General features: G+C 42.6%; 1 protein-coding gene across 5 annotated transcripts in view; it reads left to right on the top strand.

The window, feature by feature from the left end:
• The window catches only part of KATNA1 (katanin catalytic subunit A1), a 37,671-nt gene extending 15,034 nt beyond the window's left edge, over positions 1 to 22,637 (top strand). For 3 of the 5 annotated variants that reach the window (XM_037520552.2, XM_037520553.2, XM_037520554.2), the window contains exons 4-11: positions 1,553 to 1,733; positions 6,047 to 6,168; positions 7,281 to 7,386; positions 9,384 to 9,542; positions 16,606 to 16,732; positions 18,698 to 18,832; positions 19,127 to 19,253; positions 20,918 to 22,310. In XM_037520552.2, the coding sequence (XP_037376449.1) occupies positions 1,553 to 1,733; positions 6,047 to 6,168; positions 7,281 to 7,386; positions 9,384 to 9,542; positions 16,606 to 16,732; positions 18,698 to 18,832; positions 19,127 to 19,253; positions 20,918 to 21,116 (1,156 nt within the window). In that variant the 3' untranslated portion in view covers positions 21,117 to 22,310. Of the gene's footprint in view, positions 1 to 1,552; positions 1,734 to 6,046; positions 6,169 to 7,280; positions 7,387 to 9,383; positions 9,543 to 16,605; positions 16,733 to 18,697; positions 18,833 to 19,126; positions 19,254 to 20,917; positions 22,313 to 22,460 lie in introns of those variants that run through there. The other 2 variants (XR_005126957.2, XM_037520555.2) reach the window with 2 other exon arrangements.
• The last annotated feature ends 546 nt before the right edge of the window (positions 22,638 to 23,183 follow it).

Here is a 23,183-nt window from a genome sequence, read left to right as displayed (position 1 = left end):
GAGGGGAGCAGCGGGCGGCAGGAGAGGTCTGCGCACCATGTGGGACCCTCCTCTGGTGGCCGGGGAGCAGCCAGGGATCGAACCGGCACCGCAGAGGCTGCGGGCAGCTTCGCAACCCAGTGCTCAACCGCTGCGCCACAGGGGAGGCCCTGTATTTCATTTTTTTTAAATTATTTTTCTAATAAGGGAAAATATGTATTTTTTTAAAAAAAGATTTATTATTTATGCATAGAAGAACTGGGGTACAGGCCAGAGATGATGGGGTGGGGGGATGAGAGGATTCACCAGAGAGGCAGAGTGGGGAACAGAATAGGCAGACTGATTGAAATACCCTTCTGAGGGGAGCAGCGGGCGAGTCAGGAGAGGTCTGCTGCGCCATGTGGGTAGCTCCCTGACTGGGGAATCAAACCTGTAATGCAGTGGCTGTGGGTAGCTTCATAGGTTGCATCTTAATCCCTAGCACCACCAGGGAGTTCCTGGAAAATCTGTATTTTAAAGGAATATTTCCACTTAGCTAGCCAAGTTTCTAAATCCAAAATTGAACCCCCGCCATCCCTTGCACGTTTACAATGCTTTGACTTTAATTGAGCTCCCAAATCCCACATCTAGGACTGTCCTTTTTTCTTTTAAAGATTTAATTAATTGGGCCTCCCCTGGTGGTGCAGCAGTTGAGCGCTAGGTTGCGAGGCTGCCCACAGCCTCTGCAGCACCAGTTTGATCCTCGGCCATCGGTGAGGGGCCCACAAAAAAAAAAAAAAAAAAAAAAAGATTTAATTAATTAATTTTTAACTTTTTTTTTTTTTTTTTTTTTGAAGCACTGGGTACAGTCAGAAGCGCGGGAGGGTGAGAGAATTTACCAGAGCCAGAGCGGGAACAGAACAGGCAGGCTGACAAAATACACTGCTGAGGGGAGCAGTGGGTGCTGCAGGAGAGGTCTGTCGCACCATGTGGGACCCTCATCAGTGGTCAGGGATTGAACCTGCGCTGCAGAAGCTGCAAGCAGCTTCGCAGCCCAGAGCTCAACCGCTGTGCCACCAGGGGAGGCCCAACACTCAGTTCTTGTAATCACAGCTAGTGCTTATATCAGTATTTTTAATGGGAAGGTGAGAACTATGATACATTCTTAATGGTTCCAGATTGTGCATATGCCAATAGATAAATGTGAATGCTACACCTATGCTATATTTGGATTCTTTTGATAAAATTCTTTTTCTTGCTCCCTTTTCAATTTCTGAGAATCAGATATTCATCCTTGCTGTGCAAGTTATTTCCTTTCAAAGGAGAAAAGATGGTCATTTGCCTTCCATTATTTCTACCATATAACCATACTGCATTCCATTCCCCTCATTAAATCATGACAGATAGCTGTGTCAGATTTAAGTGTTAGATGTTTAATTTCAGTGATCTTAAGTTTATTCAGTCCTATTTGTATGTAATTATTCCCTTGACTTCTGTAGTTCATAGTTATTAACCTTAGACATTGTGTGTGTTCATATATATTTGGATTAATTCAGGAGCTGATTATTATTTTGATGCTCTTTTATTTGGTTAGACCCTCACCAGGACCTAGGAAGCGCCAGTCCTCTCAGTACAGTGACCCTAAACCACACGGTAACCGTCCAGGTACAACTGTCAGAGTTCACCGTCCATCTGCACACAACCTGCACAATGACAGAGGGAAAGCTGTTCGTTGTCGGGAAAAGAAAGAACAGAATAAAGGAAGAGAGGAAAAGGTAAATGCTGCTGATGTTCATATCTGAAAAAGTTACTTATTAACCTTAAAAATGAAGCGTGTACAAATTTTAACATGGTCGTTAAAACTGCCAGACTATAGTGAAACCTCAGTCACACTCCACCTAGCCTAGCATTTTCCAACTTTCTATTCAACAAGTATTTTTTTTTTAATTTTTTTTTTAATAGAGGCATGTTTTATTTATTTATTTATTTATTTGTTTGTTTGTTGTTTTGTTTATACATGCACTGGGTACAGTCAGAAGCGCGGGAGGGTGAGAGAATTCACCAGAGCCAGAGCGGGGAGCAGAGCAGGCAGAAGGGCCGAAGTACACTGCTGAGGGGAGCAGCGGGCGGCAGGAGAGGTCTGCATGCCATGTGGGACCCTCCTCTGGTGGCCGGGGAGCAGCCGGGGATCGAACTGGCGCTGCAGAGGCCGTGGGCAGCTTTGCAGCCCAGGGCTCAACCGCTGCGCCACCGGGGAGGCCCTCAACAAGTTTTTTTTTTTTTTTTTAACTTTCTATCTATATAATTTCAACAAATTACTGGAATGGTAAAAGGAACCAGATAGTCTTACCCAGGTTTACCAGTTATTAGTATTTTGCCTCTTTTGTTTTATCATTTGTTCTTTGTATACTTTTTTTCCCCCTTTAGCATTAAGAGAAGTTGTAGCTGTCATGCCCTTTTACCCTTAATATTTCAGAGTGTTTTTCCTATCATTCATTTACGTAAACAAAATATAATTTTTAAAACCATGAATTTTATATTGATACAGTAGTATTACTAAATCAGTAGATCTTCATAAAGTTTAGCAGTTATCCCAATAAAATAATTTGTAACTTTTCTCCCATGCTAGGATCCAGTATAGAATCCTAACATTGGGGCCTCCCCGGTGGCGCAGCGGTTGAGCGCTGGGTTGTGAAGCTGCCTGCGGCCTCTGCGGCGCCGGTTCGATCCCCGGCTGCTCCCCAGCCACCAGAGGAGGGTCCCGCATGGCGCGCAGACCTCTCCTGCCGCCCGCTGCTTCCCTCAGCAGTGTACTTCGGTCCTTCTGCCTGCTCTGCTCCCCACTCCGGCTCTGGTGAATCCTCTCACCCTCCCGTGCTTCTGACTGTACCCAGTGCATGTATAAACAAAACACACAAATAAATAAATCAATAAATAAAACATGCCTCTATTAAAAAAAAAAAAATTTAAAAAAAAAGAATCCTAACATTGTATTTAATCATGCTTCTTTAGTCTCTTTTAATGTGAACATTTCCTTAGCCTTTATCTTTTTTGGCCTGATGTTTTTGAAGAATACTGGCCAGTTATTTTGTAGTATGCCCCTCAACTTGGATTTGTCTGATATACTCTCACGAGTAGATCAAAAATGTTTTTGGGGCAAAAATCCCACTGAAGTAAGGTCTTGTTCTTCCCAGTGCACAGGGTGTTTATTTGTTCCAGTGCTCTTAATAAATTAGATTATTTAGGGTGGTGTCTGCTGGGTCTGTCCAGTGAAAAGATACTCTTTTCCCCTTTATTATAATTTGTGGGAAGATTCTGTAAATATCCTGTTTCTCATCAAAATTTCACCTGTTTGTTTTAGCAACCAGTGATTCCTGCCTGAATCAGTTAATTCTATGACAGTTCAAAATTGTTTTCAGTTTTTTCTTTGTCTTTAAAGAGTTTTCAGAAGTTTAACTTAATATGTGTTGGATTGGATTAATTTGGGTCTTCTGTTACTTCGTCAAGTTTTCTGTTTTTTAATTTGTTTTAAGCATGTTCACCACATCCTCGCCAACATTTGTTGTTGCTGTTTTTTTTGATATGTGCCATTCTTACTGGTGTAAGGTGGTATCTCATTGTGGTTTTGATTTGCATTTCCCGGATTATAAGGGAAGTTGAACATTTTTTCATATGCCTGTTGGCCATTTGCATTTCCTCTTTGGAGAAATGTCTTTTAAGTTCTTCTGCCCATTTCTTGACTGGATTGTTTATTTTGTTTTTGTTGAGTTGTGTGATTTTTTGTATATCTTTGTGATCAGTCCCTTATCAGTTGAATGGGGTACAAAGATTTTTTTCCCTATCAGTGGGGTATCTCTCTGTTTTGGTTATTGTCTCTTTTGCCGTGCAGAAGCTTTTCAGTTTGATGTAATCCCAGGTGTTTATCTTTTCCTTGACTTTCTTTGCTTTGGGTGATGAGTCTTTAAGATGTTATTGCAATGTATGTCTTGTAGTGTTTTACCTATATTTTCTCATATATATTTTATGGGTTCAGGTCTTATGTCCAGTTCTTTTTTTTTTCTAAGATTTATTTATTTATTTATACAAGCACTGGGTACAGTCAGAAGCGCAGGAGGGTGAGAGAATTCACCAGAGCCAGAGCGGGGAGCAAAGCAGGCAGAAGGACCGAAGTACACTGCTGAGGGGAGCAGCGGGCGGCAGGAGAGGTCTGCGTGCCATGTGGGACCCTCCTCTGGTGGCTGGGGAGCAGCTGGGGATCGAACCAGCGCTACAGAGGCTGCAGACAGCTTCGCAACCCTGTGCTCAACTGTTGCGCCACCGGGGAGGCCCCTTATGTCCAGTTCTTTTATCCATTTTGAGTTGATTTTTGTGCATGGTGAGAGGTATTGGTCTATTCTATGTGTGTCCTAACAATACCTATTGGGCACTGCAGACTGTCAAACCTGGGAGTCATGGTGGACATTCCACTCTCGTCCTTCTTCTGTATTGAGTTTTGTCTTCTAGCACAGCAACTGCCAAAATAAAACCCAAAAATCCAGCTTCAGAAAAACATGGCATTATTGAAAGGAAAACAACAGTCTTAAGTGTAGAGACTGAGCTAACGCAAGCTGGTCTTTCACTGAGCAGCAGATACTGCTGTGTTGCCCTCAAAAGTTAACAGTAGCCTGCAGTGCCCTGTGAGTTTGCCCTTGTGCCCTGGAACTTTTAGGAACTATAGCCCTAATGATTGTCATCACAGAAGATGGGAAGAAGTCTCCGTAGGAGAGGGCTTGGAATTATGCAAAGGCATGTTTCAGGGGCATTGGTTGAGGAAGATCCAGAAGGAGGTTAAAGATAGAGCTATATTCTTAGTTAAATGAACCATCTGTCTTTAACCTTACCTATAAAGCCTCAAGATAAATGTCAGACATATCTGACAATCACTAGTGACCCCAAGTTAGTCTCAGTATTTTTTTTATTCTAGCCAATTCTTGTATTTAATCATTTTTATTTTAGAAACTTTGGTCTTGTTTTTATGTAAAAATAAAAACTTGAGTATGAAGGGCCTCCCCTGGTGGCGCAGCGGTTGAGCGCTGGGCTGCAAAGCTGCCCGCAGCATCTGCAGCGCCGGCCACCGGCGAAGGTCCCCATGGCGTGCAGACCTCTCCTGCCGTGCCCACTGCTCCCCTCAGCGGTGTATTTCGTCAGTCTGCCTGTTCTGTTCCCCTGTCTGGCTCTGGTGAATTCTCTCACCCTCCCGCGCTTCTGACTGTACCCAGTGCTTGTATAAATAAATAAATAAATCTTTTTAAAAAAATTGCGTATGAAAATATGTTGACATAGAAGGATGATTTAGTCTTTGCTTCTGTCCTTTTACTTGTACTTTTTTTTTTTTTTAAATAGAGGCATGTTTTTATTTATTTATTTATTTGTTTGTTTGTTTTGTTTATACATGCACTGGGTACAGTCAGAAGCGCGGGAGGGTGAGAGAATTCACCAGAGCCAGAGCGGGGAGCAGAGCAGGCAGAAGGACCGAAGGACACTGCTGAGGGGAGCAGCGGGTGGCAGGAGAGGTCTGCGCGCCATGTGGGACCCTCCTCCGGTGGCCGGGGAGCAGTCGGGGATCGAACCGGCGCTGCAGAGGCCGCGGGCAGCTTCGCAACCCAGCGCTCAACCGCTGCGCCACCGGGGAGGCCCTACTTGTACTTTTATGCTAGCTTTTTTTTAAAGATTTTTTTTTATTTATGCATACAAGAAGTGGGGTACAGGCCAGAGGTGTGGCGGGGGGTGAGAGGATTCACCAGAGACAGAGTAGGGAACAGAACAGGCAGAATGACTGCAGTGTACTGCTCAGGGGAGCAGCAGGCGAGTCAGGAGTGGTCTGCTGCACTATGTGGGTCACCTCCCTGGCCAAAGATGGAACTTGTGCTGCAGTGTCTGCCGATAGGTTCATAGGCTGCCTCTTAACCGCTTGTGCCACCAGAGAGACCCCTTATACTAGCTTTTACAAAAATATCGTAAGTCTGTCCAGTCTTTGTTTACGACTCAATGGAACAAAATATAATTTTTTAATCAATCAGAAACTTTTGTTTTTTTCCTTCAAATACAGAACAAATCACCTGCTGCAGTTACAGAACCAGAGACAAATAAATTTGATAGTACTGGCTATGATAAGGATTTAGTAGAAGCTTTGGAAAGAGATATAATTTCTCAGAATCCCAATGTTCGATGGTAAGTTGCATCACAACAAAATACGATAATTGGGTGCTTGATGGTGCTTTTTGGGAATAGAAAATGGAGCAAATATAGGCACACACTGAAGATTTGTCCACAAGGACATGCAGTGTGAGCTTGACACATGATAGCAAAACTTGATTTTTTTCAGGCTGTACCAAGTTTTGGCCTGAACTTATTTCATCTAATAAAATAGTTCATTAAATTTTAAAAAATTATATATACAGGGATAAGAGCACAGAAATTTCATCTTCTTTTGGGGACATCCTCTAATGGTGAAAAGGGAATGATTTTTATGTATGTGTGTTGCTTATCTGTAGGTTTATCCAGTGATGTTGCTGTTATTTCCTATTACTTAGAGCAGTGGTTCTTAACTTTATTAATATTATCTTTAATAGATTATTAACTTTAATAATAATATCAAAGAACTATAACATACTACATTGAGTTATAAAAACTGACTTTTCCACAAAGTCTGGTAGTTAAGTTACTGGTTTTTGTCAAAACCTTTAATTTTTAAGTGTGGTTTTGGGCATATTTTAAAAATGTTTTCTGGTATTTGCTTTTTAGACGGTGAATATGTATTTTCATTAAAAAATGCTTCCTGTCCCAGTCATAGGAGTTGTGCTGGTGGGACTACGTGGCAGTCTCTGTGATACTCTAACCTTGGATCTACCTCTTCATAGGCTTGTGGGCAAAGCAACAGTTTTGTATTCATCTGTGCTTAGTACCATTTTCTTTCCTAGTGGGTTTTTTTTTTTGTTTTGTTTTTTTTAGTGGTCTCATTCTTTCTAAATATGAAATGAACATCTTTTGAGCAGGAATTTAAGATGAGCTGAAATGGTATGATAATACTTAGGAGTGGGCCTGTAACTTGTGTTCTCATTTGCCAGGCTGAAAATCATTAATGCCAAGAACTGAAGATACAGCTGGTACTCTTAATTTAGAAAATGGTGTGGTGGCCTCATTGTAGTGTGCTAGTTCATTAGTGCCTAGGCAAAAGCTAAGCAATATGGAATCAGGTGCTACCACCAGTGGTTCTCAAAAGTGACCGCTTAGAGTTAATTATTTAATGGAAGAGATTGCTGATAAATTATCTTCTCTTTCAGGGATGATATTGCAGATTTAGTAGAAGCTAAAAAGTTGCTTAAAGAAGCCGTGGTATTACCAATGTGGATGCCGGAATTCTTTAAGGGCATTAGGAGACCATGGAAAGTAAGTTTATTATTGTTATGACATTGTAAAAGGGAATGGCAGGTACATTACAGTAGAAAGCCAGTATTTATTTGTATTGGGGAAAGTGAAGGGAAAAAGAAGAGTAGGTAAAGAAAATTTTAAATTAAAAAGTGTTGGTTATATTGTTTAGAATTTTGTTTTGACCAAAAGCTATTGCAAGGTTCCCAGAATGAGAAATAAGTGTGGTGTGGCCCTTGGAAAACTGGACACACAGCCGATTTGGAATGACCTTGCATTTGCAAGTATGAACTAGTCACTGATGCAGAAATACTCCATTTTATATGCTATATTGTAGAACTTGTATCCTGTATTTCTTGGAATTGTTCTTAAAAAATACACAATACAGGGCCTCCCCTGGTGGCACAGCGGTTGAGCGCTGGGCTGCGAAGCTGCCTGCAGTCTCTGCAGCGCCAGTTCGATCCCTGGCCACTGGTGAGGGTCCCACATGCGTGCTGACCTCTCCTGCTGCATCCGCTGCTCCCCTCAGTAGTGTATTTCGTCAGTCTGCCTGTTCTGTTCCCCACTCTGGCTCTGGTGGATTCTCTCACCCTCCCGCGCTTCTGAGTGTGCCCAGTGCTTGTATAAATAAATAAAGAAATATTAAAAAAATAAAGAAATAAACAGTAGAGGCCTCCCTGGTGGTGCAGGGGTTAAGTCTCAGTGCTATTCAGCTATCACCAGCCACTGCGGCATGAGTTCAATACCCAGCCAGGGAGCTAATACACATAAGGTGCAGCAGACCTCTCCTGTCTTGTGCACTGCTTTGCTCCCCTTAGCTGTGTATTTCAATAGATCTGCCTGTTCTGCTCCCCACTCTGCCTTTGGTGAATCCTCTCACCCACCACACCTCTGGCCTACACCCCAGTTCCTGTATGCATAAATAAATAAAAATAAATCCTAAAAAAAAAAAAATGAGACATAATTTGCATCTAATGAGTGCTTTATTTAATGCTGTGGGCTGATCTGAAAAGAGACTTTTTATTTTTTTAAAGATTTATTTATTTATTTATACAAGCACTGGGTACAGTCAGAAGCACGGGAGGGTGAGAGAATTCACCAGAGCCAGAACAGAGAGCAGAACAGGCAGACTGACGAAGTACACTGCTGGTGGGAGCAGTGTGCAGCAGGAGAGGTCTTTGTGCCATGTGGGACCCTCGCCCGGTGGCTGGGGATCGAACAGGTGCTGCAGAGGCTGCCAGCAGCTTCGCAACCCAGCGCTCAACCACTGGGCCACCGGGGAGGCCCTGAAAAGAGACTTTAAAAGGCTTCCTTGGAAAATTTTCTAATGGTTAACTCTGCACTACTATTTTTAAAAATTCTTAATATGTTAAGTGGTAGGCAAGACACAAAAATAATGAATAAACTGTGTAAAATATAAATGAATAAATAGCTGATTTGTTTGACCAAAGAGACTAGCAGGAAATACGTCGAGATATTAATGTTAATGTGTTAGGGTATGGTATTATATTATTGATTATATTTGCTTTTTCTCATCTCTGAGTTCTAAATTTTTTTTTAAAAAACTTTATTCTTGCAAGAACTGGGGCTCAGGCCAGAGGTGTGGGGGATGAGCGGATTCACCAGAAACAGAGTGGGGAGAAGAAGAACAGGCAGATTGACTGAAATACACTGCTGAGGGGAGCAGCAGGCGAGTCAGGAGAGGTCTGCTGTGCCATGTGGGCAGCTCCCTGGCTGGGGATTGAACTGGTGCTGCAGTGGCTGCGGACAGCTTCCCAGGTTGCGTCTTAACCCCTTTTGCCACCAGGGAGGCCCTGAGTTCTAAATTTTTAATAGTATGATTACCTTACCTTATCATGGAGAAAGTAAATTTGTGATGAAGTATCCTCCTATTTATTTGTCTTTTTATTGCCCTTAAAATTTTATGTTAGTTGAAATTTGATACTTAGGGATGAAATTCTTATGAATGAGAAAAATGGTGGATCAGTCCTTTGCTCACACTGTTATATTCCCAACAGGGAGTGTTGATGGTTGGCCCACCTGGCACAGGCAAGACCCTCCTTGCTAAAGCAGTAGCTACAGAATGCAAGACAACATTCTTCAATGTCTCTTCTTCAACACTGACTTCCAAATACAGGGGAGAGTCTGAGAAGCTTGTTCGTCTTCTGTTCGAAATGGTGAATGTCTGAGACAGCTTTAGTGATTCTTTACCTCTAAAATGGGAGAAAGTGAGTTGTAGCTATCTCCAGTGTGTCACTCAGCAGGAAGCCTTTGTGCCCAGAGTGTGATTGCTATCCCTTAAAGCTGGCATCCTTTACTAACATGAACAACGCGTTTTGTCTCCTTTCCTCTGGAGGAGCCATCTCTGTGCTTATGGGCATGTTCATGTTATGGGATCTGCAACTACTTTGCCGTGGGAATTTGAAATTATGTTTTTATATCCATGGACTTAGTCATTACATGGGAAATAACAGTAACATAAGGACGACTAAGTGGAACTAGATCACCTCCAGTCCATTTACTATACCAAATGCCCCACATTTAATGACCCAGTTTTTGGCTTAAGTTCCTTCTTTCTTTGAGTTTCTTTTTCCTTCTTCCAGCTCCACTAATCTGAGTATCAGTAGGACAAATGATAAGTTCTGGTGGAATGTTTGGATTGAACTCAGCTGCTATTTAGACTTCAGACTTTTCTAAGCTTCACTGTTTCAGCCTTGCCTCCTTTAAGAAAGAGTGTACTTAACATGCATTAGGGCAGGGTTAGTGCTTATTTTATAGATAGTGACATACTTGCTCTTCATCATAGTGAACAAAACCTTAGGTGACTGTGCTAATATACTAGATCTTCGTAGCCACAGAATAAACCAAATGACACAAACAAATAGAATTTGTAATTAAGATTTCAGATTATCCATTTTCTGTAATGGCTTCTTCCTGTTTCAGTTCCCATTTTCTTTCTCATTTAACTTTGATAAGTCGTAAGACAGGATGCAAATTTGGGCAAGTTCTCAACAGTTTATTAATAGTCCATACCACCCCAGAATCTAATGGAGAACCTCTTTGATCATTTTGAAAAATTAGTTTACCCTTTTCATCAGGGGAAAAAATATATTCCTGGTATTCCAGAATAACTGAGCCTTTTAAAAATGTAAGCTAAATAGGCGCAGTGGCACAAGGAGTTAAGTCTAAGCTTTATGAAGCTGTCGGAAGCCACTGCAGCACGAGTTCGATCCCCAGCCAGGGAGCTAACCCACATGATGCAACAGACCTCTACTATCTCAGCCCCCTTAGCATTGTGTTTCAGTCAGTCCACCTGTTCTGTTCCCCACTCTGTCTCTGGTGAATCCTCTCACTGCCCCCCACCCACCTGCACCTCTGTCCTACACTCCAGCTCTTGTTGCATATGCATAAATAAAGTAAATCTTAAAAAAAAAAAAGTAAGCTAAATAGAGTGGCTAGAGTGACCATCAGCATTGGATGGTCTGGGTTCATATCCCACCTCTGTCTTACCCAGCTGCTGATTGGGAACCAGTACCTCCTTCTCCTGATCCTCAGTTATTTTTTTTTGAAGATTTATTTACTTTTTGCATAGAACTGGGGCGTCGGCCAGAGGTATGGGGAGTAAGAGAATTCACCAGAGACAGAGTGGGGAGCAGCATAGGTGGATTTACTGAAAGACACTGCTAAGGGGAGCAACAGGCAAGACAGAAGAGGTCCGCTGTGCCATATGTGGGTTAGCTCCCAGGCCAGGGATTGAACTCAGACCATTGAGGTGATAGTGCTGAGACTGAACCCTTAGGCCACCAGGAGGCCCCTGATACTCAGCTGCTTTATAAGAGGACAACAATATGGAATCTACCTCTGTGATGCTCAGAGGATGAAACAAGCCAGTACATATAAATTGCTTAATACAGAGCCCGACTCATAGGTATTAGGTGTTAGTATTTAAGAATTACTTGCTATATTTTCTAGTGTATGTAGTATTTTATATTCAAGAAAACTGACCATTTTCTGTGAGGGGAAGCCTTTTAAGTGTTAATTTGCATTATTTAAAAAAAATTTATGTGTACAAGAACTGGGGTACAGGTAAGAAGTATGGGGGGCGGTGAGAGGATTCACCAGAGACAGAGTGGGGAACAGAACAGGCAGACTGAGTGAAATACACTGCTGAGGGAAGCAGTGGGCGAGTCAGGAGAGGTCTGCTGCGCCATGTGGGTTGCTCACTGGTCGGGGGTCGAACTAGTGCTGTAGTAGCTGCGGACAGCATCATAGGTTGTGACTTAACCCCTGCGCCACCAGGGAGGCCCTTGCATTATTTTTTTGAAGTCAGGTTTATGAAAGTGTAAAAACAGCTTATTTTTTACTGCTCCCTGGCATTGTTAGGGACCACTTCCTATCATTCAGTAAGCCCCTCCTCACCTGGAATGGGGTATTCCAGCTGTCCCCCTGAGCAGTGGCTCCCTCACAAACTAGTGCCTACAGTCTGCAGCTCCTTTTATGACTTTCAGTTAAGACTCATATTTGAGGGCCTCCCCGGTGGCGCAGCGGTTGAGCGCTGGGTTGCGAAGCTGCCCGCAGCCTCTGCAGTGCCGGTTCAATCCCCGGCTGCTCCCCGGCCACCGGAGGAGGGTCCCACAGGGCTCTCAGACTTCTCCTGCCGCCTGCTGCTCCCCTCAGCAGTGTACTTCGGTCCTTCTGCCTGCTCTGCTCCCCGCTCTGGCTTTGGTGAATACTCTCACCCTCCTGCGCTTCTGACTATTCCCAGTGCTTGTATAAAGAAATAAATAAATCTTTGAGGAAAAAAAAAAAAAAGGACAATTAAAAAAAAAAGACTCATATTTGAAATCAGTTTGATTTTTCTTTCTTTTTTTTTTCCCCTGGTCATCATGTGGACTTTTTTTTTTTTTTTAATTTTTTTTAAGATTTATTTATTTATGCATACAAGAGCTGAGGTACAGGCCAGAGATGCCGGGGGGTGAGAAGATTCACCAGAGACAGAGTGGGGAGGAGAACAGGCAGACTGACTGAAATACGCTGCTGAGGGGAGCAGCAGGTGAGACAGGAGAGGTCTGCTGCGCCATGTGGGTTGCTCCCTGGCTGGCCGGGGATCGAACTCGCGCTGCAGAGGCTGTGAATTGCTTCATAGTGCAATGCTTAACCCCTTGCACCACCAGGGTGGCCCCATCATGTGGACTTTTCTCAAGAAGTAACATCGTACTGCCCTTCATAGCTTCCTTTTGACTCATCTATAGATTGCATGTGATCACCTTTCTCCTGTGCACACCCCTCCCCAGAATCTGTGATAGTGAGCATGCTTCAAGACCTAGATTATAAATAAGACCTCTTAGAAAGATCCATCTGGGATTTTTCATATGACATGGAAACAAACACATATAAAAACTTAACTGTGTGAATGTTGTATTGTCAGAAACTTTCAGAATAGTATACTGGGTCACATATTGGGAATTTTCAGAAGTTACGTTTTAGTTTATTTTTAACAGGTAATGTTGGGGTGCCCCCATCAGGTATTACCATGGTAGTGCACTAACTACCCACTCACCCACAGACCATTGTGCTTCCTTCCCTCTTTGTTCTTATCCCTCCCCTGCCCCCTCTCATTCTTGGTACTTCAGTTGTGTAGTCAGCTGTCAAGGGTTAGTTTTCAGCTTGTCTTTATCTGACAGTTTAGTTACTTTATATTCGACGTGTTAGTGACACTATCTGATACTTGTTTTTCTCCTTCTGACTTCTTTCACTTAGCATTATCCTTTCAAGCTCCATCCATGGAATACTACTCATAGTGCACAAATGACATGAGTTTATCTTTTTTTTTTAAAGATTTATTTATATATGTATACAAGAACTGGGGTACAGGCCAGCGGTGTGTGTGGGGAGAGGATGGGGTGAGAAGATTCACCAGAGACAGAGGGAGTTGCAGAACAGGCAGATTGACTGAAATACACTGCTGAGGGGAGCAGTGAGCAAGTCAGGAGAGGTCTGCTGTGCCATGTGGGTAGCTCCCTGGTCAGCCGGGTATTGACCTCTTGCTGCAGTGGCTGCGGATAGCTTCATAGGTTGCGTCTTAACCCCTTGCACCGCCAGGGAGGCCCAAATTTATCTTTTTTAATTGCTGAGTAGTAGTCCATTGTGCATATGTACCACATCTTTTTTTTTTTTTTTTTAAAGATTTATTTATTTATTTATACAGGTACTGGGTACAGTCAGAAGCACAGGAGGGTAAGAAAATTCACCAGAGCCAGAGCGGGGAACAGGTCAGGCAGACCGATGAAATACACTGCTGAGGGGTGCAGCAGACGCGGCAGGAGAGATCTGTCGCGCCTGTACCACATCTTCTTGATCCACTAATCTGTTCTGGGGCACTTAGGTTGTTTCCATAATTTAGCTATAGTAAATAGTGCTGCAAAAAACATGGAAGTACAGCTTTCCTTTCAGATTAGTGTTTTTTAATTTTTTTGGATAGATCCCCAAGAGTGGAATTCTGGGTTGAGTGTCAGATCCATGTTTAATGTTTTGACACACCTCCAGACTGCTTCCCATAGGGCTGGACCAGTTTGTATTCCCACCAGCAGTGTAGGAGCTTCCTTTTTCTCCTAACACTTGTGGCTTCTGGTCTTTTCCATATTTCGCCATTCACACAGGTATGAGATAGTATCTCCTTGTGGTCTTGAAGGTACATTTTAGATTTTTAGGCCTGGCAGCAGTTCAGCAATTCAGATGTTCTCAGGAATGATTCTGACTTTTAGCTTTCCCTATCTCTGAATTGGCTTTGACTTTAGGCAGGCCCTAAAGTCTATTTGGTGACTAAGATATTGCTATCCCGGGTTTCAGCCTTGTTTTTTTATTTCCTCATGGTAATCCCAAAGAAAGTAGCTCACTTCCAGGGATTAATGTGTGACCCGTTTTGAGTTACATGCTGCGTCTGGACCCATCATTTTGATCAGATATCTGGCATGCTCTGATTGGCCAGGCCTATATCATACCTCTGGGATCCCAATAATGTTGACTTCTCGCAAAGTAGTAGAATGAGAATAAAAAATGGATGATCTGTGAATGAAAAAGAGGACTTCTCTTCCAGATGAAGGCGGAGATGTTGTGCAGGCAGGCAGTTGTTGTCTGCTGCAAAGCCTTTCACACTTGCTGGGTTATCCACGCCAGTTGTGTATGTGCCACCTTCATGGGCTCTGTGGCAGGCTCTCTGAACATCGGCAGGTTTGGGAACAAGCAGTCCTATAGTGTATACCCGTTGTGGCAACAAACAGATTGAAACTTAATTTTTGTTACTGTAGAGTAGGTTCTCTGTTGGTAGTCCATTTCTGGCTAGAATTTTGATTGAGAATTTTTCCTAGATCCTTTTTTTCCCCTCATTCCTTCCCTGTGTCCATTTTTTGCTTTCCCTCTGTCCATTTCTTGAAAACAAAGTGCAAAAAGTTTTTATACATAGTACTTAAAATCTAAGTAAGGATCCCTTATTTAAAATGAAATTATCCCTGTGGGAGGGAATACATGTTTAGAATTCAAATTCCCAACTGCAGCAAAAAATGAGGTGAAAATATTAGGATTTTCTAAGCAAACAGACTAAAACTTAATGTATACTTTGGAGGCCCAGTGCTTTCAACACAGTTTATGGCCTCTTAGAGAATGATAACTTCATCACCCAAAAGCATGGTAAAATAAACCCAGTTCAACTACATGTTCAAGTCCATGAGGCTCACTTTGTCCACACCTTTTGTAGACTTTCACTTTGTAGAAAAAGCTTTTAAAATGCTGTTTGTTCGGGCCTCCCCTGGTGGCTCAGTGGTTGAGCGCTGGGCTGCGAAGCTGCCTGCAGCCTCTGCAGTGCCGGTTCAATCCCCGGCCACCGGCGAGGGTCCCACATGGTGTGCAGACCTCTCCTGCTGTGCCCGCTGCTCTGCTCAGCAGTGTATTTCTTCATCAGTCTGCCTGTTCTGTTCCCCGCTCTGGCTCTGGTGAATTCTCTCTCCCTCCCGCGCTTCTGACTGTACCCAGTGCTTGTATAAATAAATTAATTAATTAAAAAAAAAATCACCACTGGGGAAAAAAAAATAAAATAAAATGCTGTTTGTTCATTCAAACTCTGTTTTGAAAAATTTGTCCTCATTTAAGTGCACTTTTTCTGTTCAGTCATTATATAATTTTAGATATTTTTTAATAATTAACAATAAACTTTGTTAGTTACTGTAATAAATTACCACTTTAGTCTCCTTAAGAGAATGGTAATACTGATGAGTCATACACAACTATTAAATGGTCAAGTTAACACTATAGATCCATTATTTTAATGGCTCAGTTTTCCCTATTCTTTGGTTTGAGGAAGGAATGTACTTAAGGTACAAAAATAGGCTTTGTTGATACTAATCAGCTGTAAAAAGGAATGAACTATACATGCCACAACATAGGTGGACTTTGAAAACATCATGGTGAGTGAAGCAGGACACAAAAGGCCACATACTCTACAATGCCATTTATTTGAAATGTCTTAATTAGGCAAATTCATAAAAAGAGAAAATAGATTAGTGGTTGCCAGGAGCTAGAGGGAAAGAAATATGGATTATCTTTTGTGGGGTAATATTTTTGGTAATATTTTTGGGGTGACTTTCTGGAATTTGATAGTGGTGATGGTTATACAACAGTGAGAATATGTATTAAGTCCGGAAGAGTTCTTATATTTTAAAATAGATTAAATGGCAAATTTTATGTTATGTGAATTTTATCTCAAAAAAGAACTTGTATCATATAAATTGACTCTCCTAATTAACTACTTAAGAAAGGGAAGAATAGTCTTTTATTAGTCAAATGAAAAAAGAATGACAAGTAGAATTTCTTAGAGGGAATTTGTCATTTTATTTAAGGTAATGGTTCTCTTAAGTGAATTTTTTTCTAGAATGTTAGGACACTTATCAATAGTTTTTCCACCAGTTACCTATGTTTATATAGTATACAGAATAATTCTATATTTATATCACTCAAATGTGTGTGCATATGTATGTATATACTATAGCATTGAAGGGTACGCAGAATTGCCATGTAATATTTAAGTATATGTAAGTCTAGATTAGAAGCTGTTTCAATTCTACCCTCTCCCCAACGTTAGAAAGAGATATACATTGTGGGAGGCTACTCTGCTGTTTTCTAACGGTGAAACTATAGCTTATTTTTAAATGAAATAAAAACCTGGTATTGCATGGTTTCTTCCTTTAGGCTCGATTTTATTCTCCAGCAACCATATTTATTGATGAGATAGATTCCATTTGTAGTCGCAGAGGGACTTCTGAAGAGCATGAAGCAAGCAGAAGGGTGAAAGCTGAGCTGCTGGTTCAAATGGATGGTATGTGTGTACATGTGTGTAATTAACTGAGCTCTACTCATAAGCTAACCCACAGATTCCAGATGACTAGAGGGGGCTGGTGAGTAGGTCCTGGAGCTGATGGCAGTGGATAGTGTACACTCACCTTGGTGTCATGCTGGAAATGATGGCTTCCCTGGGGCCTATATTATTTTTACATGGATATTGTGTTTTGTCATGAAGTGAAATAAATGCAGATTAAATCTGCCTTAGAGAGGGATATGACTTTTTTTTTTTTTTAAAGATTTATTTATTTATTTGTTTATACATACAAGCACTGGGTACAGTCAGAAGCACGGGAGGGCGAGAGAATTCACCAGAGCCAGAGCAGGGAGCAGAGCAGGCAGAAGGACCGAAGTACACTGCTGAGGGGAGCAGCAGGCGGCAGGAGAGGTCTGCGCGCCATGCGGGACCCTCCTCCGGTGGCCGGGGAGCAGCCGGGGATTGAACCGGCGCTGCAGAGGCTGCGGGCAGCCTCGCAACCCAGCGCTCAACCGCTGCGCCGCCGGGAAGGCCTGGGGATATGACTGCTTTTGAACCATCTTAAACTTTTAAAAATTGTATGTAGTTGAGGTGAGCTGGTCTTTTGATTAACTTTATTGAGTCAAAAAAATTTTTTTTAAAGATTAATTTATTTATACAAGTACTGGGTACAGTCAGAAGTGCGGGAGGGCGAGAGTATTCACCAGAGCCAGAGCGGGGAGCAGAACAGGCAGACTGACGAAATACACTGCTGAGGGGAGCAGTGGGTGGCAGGAGAGGTCTGCGCGCGATGTGGGACCCTTGCCTGGCAGCCGGGGATCGAACTGGTGCTGCAGAGGCTGCGGGCAGCTGCACAACCCAGCGCTCAACGTCTGCGCCAATGGGGAGGCCCTGAGTCAAATTTTTTATATAATACAAGAATTCACTTTCCATGGACAAGTTCACCTGTGTACCAGCTAGCTAGCTTTTTTTTTTTTTTTTTTTTTTCAAGATTTATTTATGTATACAAGCACTGGGGTACAGGCCAGAGATGCGGGGGGTAAGAGGACTCACCAGAGACAAAGTGGGGAACAGAACAGGCAGACTGACTGAAATACACTGCTGAGGGGAGCAGTGGGCCAGGCAGGAGAGTTTTGCTGCGCCATGTGGGTTTCTCTCTGGCCAGCCGGGGATTGAACTCGTGCTGCAGAGGCTGTGGATTGCTTCATAGTGCAGTGCTTAACCCCTTGCGCCACCAGGGAGGCCCTCTTTTTTTTTCTTAAAGATTTATTTTTATTTATGCATACAAGAACTGGGATGTAGGCCAGAGGTGCAGGGAGTAAGAGGATTCATCAGAGACAGAGTAGGGAGCAGAACAGACAGATACGGGGCTCCCTGGTGGCTCAAGTGGTTAAGTCTCAGCACTTTGAAGCTATCAGCTGCCACTAAAGCACGAGTTGGATCCCAGCCAGGGAGCTGACCCACATGGCACAGCAGACCTCTCCTGTCTCACCCACTGCTACCCTCAGCATTGTATTTCTGTCAATCTGTCTGTTTTGCTCCCTACTCTGTCTCTGGTGAATCCTCTTACTTCCCGCACCTCTGGCCTACACCCCAGCTCTTGTGTGCATAAATAAATAAATCTTAAAAAAAAAAACTCAAAACAGGTAGATCTACTAAAATACACTGCTGAGGGGAACGGCAGGCGAGACAAGGAGAGGTCTGCTGCGCCGTGTGGGTTAGGCTGTTGGCCAGGGATCAAACTTATGCCGCAGTGGCTGGCAATAGCTTGATAGTGCTGAGACTTTAAACCCTGTGCCACCAGGGAGGACCCTCTAGCTAGCTTTCTAAGTTATAAGGAGATGTGACAGTTACGCTACTTTGTCTTATTGTACTGATAAATATTTGATGATCTTTGAGTAGCTGAGCTTTACTTGTTACAGTTCAACTTAATAGCTTTTTACTCTCTCTTTATCCTTCTTTTAGGTGTTGGAGGTGCTTCTGAAAATGATGACCCTTCCAAAATGGTTATGGTTCTGGCAGCTACTAATTTTCCATGGGATATAGATGAGGCTTTAAGACGACGTCTTGAAAAAAGAATCTATATTCCATTACCATCAGGTATCTTCAGTTGACTTTTGTTGAAAAGCTCATGTTAACTCAGGTAGTTTTGCTTAGAGATTTTGACTTTTGGTATTAATTTTCATTTAAGAAACAAATATAGGTAATATTTCCTTATACTAATTGGTTTGGCTGTATTTAGAGCCTGAAAGCTGTGATACTAGGTGATTCAGTGAGATGACTCTTAAATTTTTATGTAAATGAGCTCTAAGAATTGGAGAACAATTTCTTATACGAAATAGACTTGAGAAGAAATAATACACTTTATATTTTAAAATTTGTTTCTACCATTAGCAAAAGGCAGAGAGGAGCTATTACGGATAAGTCTTCGTGAGCTGGAATTGGCTGATGATGTTGACCTTGCAAGAATAGCAGAAAATATGGAAGGTTATTCAGGTGCAGATATTACCAATGTGTGCAGGTAAGAACTACTTTGGGAGTATAGAAGTTTTTGAGGGTATATGGTACTATTAAGAAGTTTTACGCTGAATTTAGATGAATAAAGACCTACATTATCATCCATAGTTAGAGACACAAGTTTTGGTATTAAGTTGCTTACAGGTGCTGTAAGATATTTGGGTATCTTTCACGTCAGTGAAGAGTCTGCAGGTGCCTCCCTCGTGGTTTAGGGGTTAAGTCTCAGTGATATCACCACCATGGCATGAGTTCATCCCAGCCAGAGAGCTAGCCCACATGGTGCAGCAGACCTCTCCTGTCTTTCCCACGGTTCCCCTTAGCAGTGAATTATTGTATTTCAGTAAGTCCACCTGTTCTGCTCCCCACTCTGTCCCTGGTGAATCCTCATCCCCTCTTCCCTCTAAACCTCTGGCCTATACCCCAGTTCTTCTGCACAAAAACAAAAAAAAGGAAGAGTCTGCAGTTCATCTGAAACCTGCAAGTCCAGCAAGCTAATACGGGAACAAATGGTGAAAAATAGAAAATTAATTGTCTAAAAAAGCTGTTGATACATTTGTTCAATTTACTGTTATGTTGTAATTGTGAAATGTAAATATAATTGTGAAATGAATTTGTTTGTCAAACCCAAGAATACCACCTCATTTTCAGGGAGGTGTCCTAAATGTGCGGGGAACAGCAGTAACAGGAAAAAGAATATCTTCAGTTTAGTTGATTGAATTCCCTTTTGTCCTAATCTGAGTATTAGCTCAGACGTGCTTAGCATGGTGATGACTGCACTGGCTCCTCGTCACCTCACCTCCTGTGCGGCGATGATGCTAAGGCCCCGTACTACCTGTGTAGGAGGCGCCTTTCTGTCAGTGGTGGCTCTTCAGGATGAAACTTGGTGAAAGGAAATAGGTTCTTGAATCTGCTTTCATCTTTTTTGTTTTTAAATTTATTTTTTTAAGATTGATTTATTTATGCATACAAGAACTGGGATACAGGCCAGAGGTGTGGGGGGTGAGAGGATTCACCAGAGACAGAGTGGGGAGCAGAACAGGTAGACTGACTGAAATACACTGCTGAGGGGAACAGCAGGTGAGACAGCTGTGCCATGTGGGCACAGCTGTGCCATGTGGGCAGCTCCCTGGCCGGGGATCTAACTCGCGCTGCAGTGGCTGTGGATTGACCCATAGGTTGTGTCTTAACCCCTTGCACCACCAGGGAGGCCCCTGGTTTCATCTTTTTTTTAAAAAAGCACTAAATACAAAAATGGGAAAGGAGAGAACTATATTGATCATTTAACTTTTCCTACACATGTAGAAGATACCTAATTTTCTAGCTAACTGGTTTTCTCCTGTCTCTCTGACACTAGTCTTTATTTTATTGGACACTTATGATGAAGTTCATTTACTGGTTTCTTCATTTTATCCTTTCACTTTTTCTTGGACTTCATGCTCAATATCCATTACTTGAATTGAATAGCATCCTTATTCCATCACAATTAACTGCCAAAAAGAAACTCGGAATGTTCTTGATACTGATACAAGATTCTGTGCATTCTTACTTACGTATATGCCATAAGATCATAATTACAGAATGTTACAACATACCCTGAAAAAAAATAATTTTTTCATAGATTTTCATTCAGAATATCACTGTTTTGTTTTGTTTTAATTTAAAAACTAGGGATGCATCCTTGATGGCAATGAGAAGGCGTATTGAAGGTTTGACCCCAGAAGAAATCCGAAATCTTTCTAGAGAAGAAATGCACATGCCTACAACTATGGAAGATTTTGAAATGGCTTTAAAAAAGGTTTCCAAGTCAGTATCAGCCGCAGACATTGAAAGATATGAGAAATGGATATTTGAGTTTGGATCATGCTAAATTCTCACACATAAGCTGTGAGAAACCTGCCTTAAGTGTTTGGATAATAATTAAATGTAGTATTTCATTGCACCGAGTGCTATATTTTTTTAAACTTTCATAATGGTAAGATTTTTTTAAAACCCTTATGATTCTGAATAAAGGCAATTTTTCAAAGCTGCCAAGCATATTGTATTGCTTCAACATTACCTATTTTTTTTTCACTGACCACAAATGTCGCAACACAAATGCTGTCACTTAGCCAGGAAAACTGTCTCCATATGCACCTCCGAGCAGAGTGACTTCCCTTCTGGCTCTAGCTGCTGTTCCTGCTAGGGAATGACTGCTTCCAGCGCCGTGGGCGCCAGTGGATGACTGCAAGTCCTTAACATTTTTACCAATTAGGGCAAGAACCATGCCCAGAGTGCCTGCCTTCCTGCCTGGTGTGAGGGTAGTTTTCCTTCTCCAGAGACCTTTAAAGATGCGTTTTATTGTGCATCTGAAGGGGGGAAAAATACACACCCACAACCTTACTTGACTTTATTCTGCCTACACAAGAGGTTGTATTACAGGCAAGTAGACATTTCTGTGCCTGTGCTGCTCACTGTGCTGATGAAACGCATTTAACCCATTTACCATCTCAGCCATGGAAGGGTTAAGACAGTGCCTGGCCTGGCCCCATGTCCCACTAGTGAGAAGGCAGAACTGGAGTCTGCTGATGGCACAGCCTCTCCTCCGTAAGTGGCCATGGAACCTCCTACATTGTTCTCACTAGAACCTGCAAGTTTATACTGAGAGGATGTTGTAAGACCCTGTCAGCCTATGGATAACAAGTGATTTCATGTATACAGAGACAACACAGGAAAAGCACTTGAATTGGAGGGGGGTGGAGCATGCAAAGTGGACCAGCATGTGCTGGCCTGATCGGGCAGCTGGATCAATCCTTTTAGCTACTGCATGGAGACCAGACCTGAAGAGAGCCTGCGCAGAAGCAGAGGACCACACGGGAGACAGTGATCATCTGGTAAAGTACCAGGACCAGTTATCTAGCTGCTTCCCGACACACCCAAGGAATCCCAAAGGCACCTCAACCTTAATCTGTCCAAACCTGACCTGTGTTCCACAAGTTTGCCCCCTTTCTTTATTATCTGCATCTGTGAATGACACCATCATCTCTCCAAACTTCCTAGCCAAAAATTCCTTAAGGTGTTTGTAATTCTTACAAAGGTATTAGTGTATAAACTCAAGATATCCAGGGAACATTGTTTTTCTGTGATAGAACATCATGTCTGTTTGGAACCAGCCTCTATTCTACTGGCTTGGTAGTAGGCACTGTCAGTTGATAGATCGCCATTCTTTCTCCAGGGGCTGCCTACATTCTCGGGGAATGTCTCATCTACACTTACAAGGCGCTGGAGGAAGTGGCCCTTGTTCTTCAATAGCCATCCAAGTGCTCTCTGAGATGTCTCCTGTCTGCTTCCTGCTTGCATGTCTTCTTCAGGTCTGCTGTTTTCCTGCCACCTCTAGGTCACTCCTGGACAGGTAAGAATTATTTTGCGTCAAGCCCCGAGGACACAAGACAGTATGACGCTGTCCAAGGTTCCATCTGCTTCCTAAGTGAACTTCATACACTCTGTAGTATTGTACTTTTGGGGGGCCTTGTCCTGCGGTTCCACCCAGGAGGGAACAGTGGGTCTCCACTGCTGTCACATCTGGAAAACCTATATGGAGGGTTTGCTGTCTCTATGCTCAGGTCCCTGAAGACAAACCCACCAATGTCTATGCTTTTATCACACAGGGTCTGCTGGTGGTGATGCCAATGGGCAGCTGGCTTTACCCAAGATCTTTAATCCACAATTTTTACTCTGGATGTCAGTTCTTTCTTCTTTATTAAGTGCATACACAATTACAATTCAGAAGCCAGAAGTGGCTTCCTACTCCCCTGCCATACATACACACTGGGGTTTTTATTGTTTTGGCGTTTGTTTTTGCTGTCATGTTCTTTCACTGAGGAAATAAGCACAAACGGGGCCTCCCCGGTGGCACAGCGGTTGAGTACTGGGTTGTGAAGCTGCCCGCAACCTCTGC

Source organism: Talpa occidentalis, unplaced genomic scaffold (genome assembly GCF_014898055.3).
Source record: "Talpa occidentalis isolate TD23 unplaced genomic scaffold, MPIMG_talOcc4v2.1 talOcc4.2, whole genome shotgun sequence".
Taxonomy (NCBI): Eukaryota; Metazoa; Chordata; class Mammalia; order Eulipotyphla; family Talpidae; genus Talpa; species Talpa occidentalis.
The sequence above is the reverse complement of the archived record's forward strand: the minus strand, read 5'-3'. Positions and strand labels throughout refer to the sequence as shown.